This window comes from Frankliniella occidentalis, unplaced genomic scaffold, assembly GCF_000697945.3.
Source record: "Frankliniella occidentalis isolate FOCC.00 unplaced genomic scaffold, Focc_3.1 Scaffold26, whole genome shotgun sequence".
NCBI lineage: Eukaryota > Metazoa > Arthropoda > Insecta > Thysanoptera > Thripidae > Frankliniella > Frankliniella occidentalis.
In genome coordinates, this window is record NW_026267156.1 from 493,009 (window position 1) to 500,156 (window position 7,148).

The window sequence follows — 7,148 nt, forward strand, 5'->3', positions numbered from 1 at the left end:
AGCAAAGGGGGATGTGGGGAGACGAGGGCAGCTGATGCTTTTCACCCCGTCGGGGTCGGCTGCAAGGGTGAGGGTGGTGGAGGGCGAAGGAAGGGAGAGGGGAAGGGGGAGGGAGATGGGAGGGACTACCCTGTGACTAATTGCAACAGAGTGAGTGATGCTGGGCGGGGTGGGGGAGGGGCCCACTCCAGGGGCGGGCGGTAAGGGCTGCCACCCGCCTCATCCCTCTCTGTAGTTGTGGTGGTAATGGTTTTCGGTGGTGGAGGGGGTGCGCTGCGCGGTGCGGTGACGGTGTTGATGTTGCCGCTTGGTGGTGCGCCGGCGCGGTGATGATGGTGGTGGTGATGAAGGTGACGGCGGCGGTGCTGGAGGCTGCCGCAGCCGGCGCCGCAGCGCGCCTCAATGTCACCGGCAGATTGTGGGCCAGGGGGTGCGGGCTGTGGGGGGGACAACGTGTCGTGTTTCAGTCCACGCATTCCGGAGCCTCCGTGCGCCGGCCCTACTGCGCTGCGGAGCGGACGACGACGAGCCATGCACCGAGCCTTCACCAATAACATGGTACAGTATGCCACATCACGCACGATAGAAAAATATTTCAGGACGGGAAACACTTAAAAAACGAAGGTGCCAAGTTCCGCCTTTAAAGGGCACAAAAAGGTTTACTAAATTTACAAAGGCACTGGAACTGCGAAAGGAACTAATTTGTAGCACCTTTAGGGCTTTGTAGTGCCTTTACAGACGAGCTACACTGAAAATATATGGAGCTCTCCAAGAAAGGCACAACATAGCACCTTTAGGTTCCAGTGAGCTCTACAGATCGCCTGACACCAGGTCTGAATAAGTTATTAGCGAAGATAAAATGAAACGAATTGCTCATAAAAACAACTTCTTTAGTGTGTACGTGTGTTTTGTTTAATACATCGAGAAGACATATGATAATGATGTAACACACAAAAAAGGATAGGTGCGGCGGTCACATGTTTGACGTTGTCCGACATAAAAACACCACTACCTCTTTATCACGGCGGACACGAGCACCCCCTTCCCCCCCTCTCTCACCCCCGTCCATGCCCGGATGTTAGGCCGCTCTGAAAAATGTTCTACAATCCTCGGGTGCAAAACCCCAGCGACACACGAGCTGGGCGCCACCACTTGTCCCCGCCACACCGGCCAACCGGCCACGGCCACCCTCCCATCACACGAACGACGCGCACAAAAAGTACTTAAATGTTGAAGTCATACCTGTGCACGTCCGGGGTGATGTGCGGCGGGTGGTGCAGCCTGGTGACCACCTTGTTGTCGGCCTGCTTCACCACCGTGTTGTGCAGCTGTTGCTCGCGCTCGCGGTCCTGGAAGAAGCCCGGCTGCTCGCCCACCAGGTTCCAGTCCACCGGGCCGCTGAAATACCTGTGCACCAGCAACGAAACGAATAAGTAATTATTGCAAAGACCCGCGACTTTGAGTTTGTCGGAGTAGCACAGCAAAATGTAATAAATTAGAGGTAGAAACAGTGGAAAGGCACAGAGAAGTGTGGGGATGGAAAGAGAGTGCAGAAAACGAGGTACTCTCCCTTTCGTCACTGCATTCCAATCTCTCTCTCTCTCTCTCTCTCGCACAGACACACACACACACACACACTCTCACTGCGCGCTCAGAGATCAAAGACGCCAAGTCTAAACACTGGGCTCCAACACGCATGAGGCCGGTGTTGTGGAAGAGGTGAAAAGGCGTAGCCAGCGTCATAAACGTAAACGGACGGACAGGTCGCGTTCTGCTTTCCTACGTTTGCGCATCATTCCTCTGGGCGATAGCGGGAACGGGGCGTTTGCCGTCCGCCAGCCCAATGCCCATCCACACACACACACGGACTCACGCACACGGGCACGCCACCGCCTCGAGGCCACGCCACGGGTCCACCGACAATATTTGCTCTGTGGTAGTGGAAGAAGAAGGACGCCACATCCGCGCGAGCGGGGGAAGGTGAACAAACGTCAGATGAGACCCCGCTGGACCGCGCCGAGCTAGGGATGCTGGGAAAATAGCCGACGGCGTGAGTTTTCGTACACGCACATGACATATGAAGTCTACGACTGCGGCCCGTCTTATCTGCCGAGATTTTTTTTTTGTTTGGGTCCCGCTTGTCCTTGTTTGAATAGCAGGAAACTTTGTGGGAGGCAGACGGTAGGGTGGGGTCGCGGTTGGGTCGCGGCGCAGAGGCGCACGGAGAGAGAAGGGAGTGAGAGCGAGCGAGACCAAGGGAGAGCGGGAGGCAGAGAATATGCGAGTAAATGATGATGCTACGTGCGTGTGTATGTGTCCAGCTGACGATGAGCGATTCACAAAAGCAACGCCGCGGCCCGGAGCGTGAGCCCCGCCCCTCCCGTGTGCGACACTCTTTTCGGGCCACTTCCGTGGAAAACACGTATGTGTGTATGTGTGTGTGTGTATAAGTGTGTGCGAGAGATGTGTGTGTGTGTGTGTGTGTGTGTGCAGCACTCGGGCTAAATGGGTCGCCGGCCGGGGTCAGTAGGATGAAATGGAATGGCAGAGAGCGGGAAGGCAATCCCAGCCAACAAGGGCACTTTCAGCGGCGGCAGCAGCAGCCGAAATGTAAATCACCCCGAAAACCTGCCGAAACAACCTAAAGTCTGCAACACTTTTCCTCGCGTCGTTCAATAAATTATTTTCAACAAAAGGGTTAGTCGTTCTTCTTTTTTCCGTGGAACCAAGTGAAAGGCGGTGCTTTTACCGGCGCTATTGTATGTTGGTCCCCCAGCCAACAGATTCTCGCCTAAACGACCAGTACCCGTGGTACTCGCATAGAGCTGACTCACCCGAAGCTCCCGGCGCAGGGGCGGTCCCTGCAGGCCTTGACGCGCGGCAGCGTGGAGGCGGCAGCTCCCGGGGGCGGCAGGCCGTGCGGCGGGCAGTGCGGCGGCGGGCAGGCGATGGAGCCCGGCGGCCCCAGCGACACGCTGCCCCCGCTGTAGCCCACCATCTGCTGCTGCTGCATCTCCTGCTGCTGCAGCATCTGCTTCTTAGTGCTGCCGCTGCTGCTGCTGCCTCCACCGCCGCGGCACGGCTTGCAGCAGGCGTGGCTGTAGGCGAACTGGAAGGTGTCGGCCAGGAAGGAGCCCAGGTTGGAGAGGCACAGCAGCATCAGCGGCACGCCCACCAGCGCGTACAGCATCGTCACCACCTTGCCCTCGGCCGTGCGCGGCGCCAGGTTGCCGTACCCTGAGCCAAACAAACAAACAACTATGGTTAAAATTTAACAACTCTTTTCAATGAAGACCTGATTAAAAATTCGACTTTTCCAAGAGCGGCCTCATTGAACTCCTCCCCCGTCCCCCCTTCCTCCCCCCCGCGGCCGCGACGCCGCCGTTTTGTCGCGCGAATCGCTGCTGCGAAACCTTTTAGCGTTATCAGCGCGCATCGCCACGCGGCATGAATAATATGTCACAGGCTGCATTCTGTCGGCTAAATAGCCGCTCGCGAGGCGCGGGGAGAGGGGGAGGAGGAGGGGCGGGAGGGTCTGCTCTGCTTTCCCCCCTCCACCCTCTCAGCACACCAAAGGCGCACAAAACTACTAGCAGCACGGCCTGCCCTCACCTCTCGACATGTATGTAGTAGTCCCCTCTCTCCTGCCCCTTCGCCCACGGTCCACTGCCGCAAACGAAGGGAAAGAGCGTTGGGCAAAAACGAGAGAGACGTGGAGTACAAATTTAACTTTGAGCTAAGGAATAAGCTCGATCTTTCATACTTCTAGTATCTGCCGTATAATTGTGGTGAAACCACCCAAAACAGAAAGTAGGCCCGTCAGGAAACTGACAACCACGGCCAGTTTAGGTTCTCATAGCGCCTGGGTGGTAGGCAACATCTCGCCTGCTGTGCATGAGTGTACTGCGGGCTGGCCTACCCCGAGTCTTACAGGCGCCGACACTGTTAGAAATTTCATATCGTAATTTGACATTGAATGCTCTCTTAATTTTTCTACAAAATCTCTCATTCTTGCTGTAACACATCCATTTGTACAGGGGAGATCGGGGCTACTTCACTACTGCACTTCAAACTGCTAGCAAAGAATAGGTTCGTATTGCAAACTATTTTCTTTGCAGCTTGCAAAGAATTTTCAAACATTGTAATCGGAACTAGTTCTTCGCAAGCTTGCAAACTACTTATTAGCAAAGCAAACACATTGTTTGCAAGGATTCTGACAGCTTGTAAAAAACACGCAGTTCCTATCCCTGTAGTGGAGAACTGCGTGGATCTCGGATCTAGCGGCTGAACTGCGTGGAGTTCGGATCTAGCAGCCGAACTGCGTGCCTTTTATTCCAAGGTGTTGACGTCGCTGTATTCAGGCAAGGGCAATCACGCTAATTGTTACAGTGTTTCTTGTTTGTAGTAAGTAACATTACACTATTGGGTTTTCACTTAAGACAGGGTGGTCTGGCTGACGGTCAAAGGAAAGGTAGAGCTGGCATATCTGTGTAGCGCTACAGCGGGCCTAGCTAGTTGAATATGTTAAAAGAAAAGCTTGGCTGGAAGTGGGTGGGAGTGTTGTGTTGTGCACGTAAGACTAGAATAAAAAGAATGACCGCCTACCCTCCAGCTGACGGGGAGCACTGCCCATGGACCTGCTGCCCGTCATTCATATACGACCAGCGACTGCCGAGAGATTGAGCGCAGGCCGTAAGTCACAGCCAACTCCGCTCAGTAGGCCATCGGTCCCGCCATCTCTTTCTAGCCAGTGCGGGTATGCAACGCGGGGGGGGGGGGGGGGGGAAAAGGGGGGGGGGGGGGGGGGAAACGGGGGGGGGGGGGGGGGGGAGCAAAAGGGTGAGAGCGAGAGCGACAACGGGAGGGAGCGCGAGGTGGATGGGCGGGGAGAGAAAGAGCGGGTGGTGCAGCAGTGCATTCACAAACTTGGGTGCCCATCGGAGGCACAGCGCAGCCACCCGCTCTCCGCGCCGCCCGCCCGCCCGGCTGGCTGGCTTGTTTCGCCATGTTTGCTCTTCCTAACTCGCCCTCCTCCCCCGCAGCCGGCCGTGGAGAGCTTAGAGCCAGTTCATTATGTCCTGTGCGCAATTCAGCCCACTCCACAGCTTTTGCTGAAATCTAAAATAAATAAAGTTAAACGTTGATAAATGGATATAATCCGTGTGGAATGTGGTGTGTGGTGGGAATGTTACTGGACGAGTATGGGAAAATTCGATACAAGTGAAAAATCACGTAAGCTTTCACTGAGATATTTTTACCAATAGTAAGACTGGTTCCTACTTTGCTGATCTTCACTTTACACGGTTTTTGTTTTTTAGCCGGCGAACGGCTTGCTGATATACGTTATTTGAAATAGAGACATATGTATATTTTCTGTAACGATGAGTTACCGACTGCATCCTACCCTTCCGGTAAACAACAGATCGTATACATACAAAAAAACGTAGGATTGATCTGGGGTTGATTCAGCATGTGCGGTCTCGAGCGAGATACAAATTTTCGGAATGTATTTTTCTAACCTCATATTTTTCATCGTCTTTAATGAGGGTAGGATTTGCCGTCGGCGATCTGATGCCCAGGAGTGACCGTTCAGAAAGATGCGCTGGAACTTTCTTCTTCCCTGGCTTTAAGTCCCTCTATAGTGGAACAGGACAAGCATACGCCAGACGGACATCAGATCGATAACCTAAAGCAGCCCGTTTAGTTGTTTTCCAAAGCAGAGGCGGGCATGTCTGGCTACATCTTCATATTGCTCCACATGCGTTTGAAGTATGGTGCCCGAGGAAAAGTAAATGCGTGAAAAACGAAATGTTCTCACCTATGGTGGTGATGACGGTGACAGAGTAGAGCAGGGCTCCGCTGAAGGACCACTGGCGGTCCTGGTCCTGCGGGTCCTTGCCGTCGTAGCCTTCCACCTTGGTGGCCTCCACGACGCGCGTCTCGAAGCGGCGCAGCTGCTCCTGGGCTTGCTGCGTCCAGTTCTCTTGGTACAGTACGTTGAACCGCTCTGCAACAGCAAAAGAAAAGGCGCGTTAATGCTATGCTCTCTGTCGACAGAACGTTTCCATCGAGTTGGATGAAAACAATTATGACAGCAGCAATATTTATCAATACGCAAAAGTAGACATCTGGCGAGAAGTGCTTTTCAGTTGATTTTTCCACTATAAAGGATTAAAGGCACAACTTTTATTTTCGGTGCTGCTGCCAACTCGATTTCAACTTGTGGGAGGTCGAGTAACTTCTACCTTCGCACGCTGATGCAGCACGGCACACGGACCCCCCACGACGTGCAAGCAGGAGCCCTCGGCATCACCATGCCTCGTCAATTCGAGGTAAATGGCGTAGGCGTCTTATTGCCGTCCCAACGAGGAGGCCTCCCGGCCGTGCGGCGACGTGCGCCCGACAGACTTCCGCTTTGATCCGTTTCCTAAATGTGATTAGACCGTAGGCAAGGCAGGCAGGGAGGCAGCGGCGGCAGTCGCCCGGCCCCCGCGCACTCATCCCGGAGGGAATGAGACCGGCGGAGAGGAAACCCGGTTTAATTCGTTTCGGGCGTTGTGCACATCGGGCAGGCGCGGAGGCGAGGCGGCGGGGCAGCGGGGCCTTTGACTTGACATTTAAGTAGAGCGAGCACCCCCCGCCTCCACCCCTCCTCGGCCCTGTTTACGCAGAAAGCCACACCACCGCCGCTACATGAATTCCTTTTTTTCCCTCACGCCGGAGTTTCGCATAATGTTTCGACGATTACTTATACTCTCTTCCTTTCCAACAGAGAAACAGGCCTTGCTCCGCTCCTTTCTCCCCCACTGTCACCCCCACCCGGCCCGGCGCGCGCCCGCCGGTCCTCTTTGCGGTCTCTGGCACCTACCTCAAGTAGTATGTAAACTTGGCACTCTTTCTTTTGTCAAGTCCCCGCGCGCAGTAAGTCTCGTTCCAGGGAGGTGGGGTGGGGAGGGGTTCGGGAAGCGGGGTAAAGTGGGGTGAGTAGGGTGCCGTGGGGTGCCCTGGGTGGAGCGGGCCTGGGGCGCTCCCGGGGCAGCTGCTGCTGCTGCTGCTGCTGCGAGGACGCGCCGCAAGCCAAGACTCACTGTGGGTAATTAGTATCCCCGGCGGGTTGAGCTGATCCGGCCCCAATAAGGATCCGTCCG

At 55.1% G+C, this 7,148-nt stretch overlaps 1 protein-coding gene across 1 annotated transcript in view; it reads right to left on the reverse strand.

Moving 5' to 3' along the window:
• Positions 1 to 7,148, reverse strand: part of LOC113205761 (uncharacterized) — a 139,327-nt gene that overhangs the window by 12,816 nt on the left and 119,363 nt on the right. The window contains exons 2-4 of the mRNA XM_052265370.1: positions 5,819 to 6,007; positions 2,835 to 3,237; positions 1,243 to 1,407 (exon numbers count right to left, since the gene is read on the reverse strand). Of these exons, the coding sequence (XP_052121330.1) occupies positions 1,243 to 1,407; positions 2,835 to 3,237; positions 5,819 to 6,007 (757 nt within the window). The remainder of the gene's footprint in view (positions 1 to 1,242; positions 1,408 to 2,834; positions 3,238 to 5,818; positions 6,008 to 7,148) is intronic.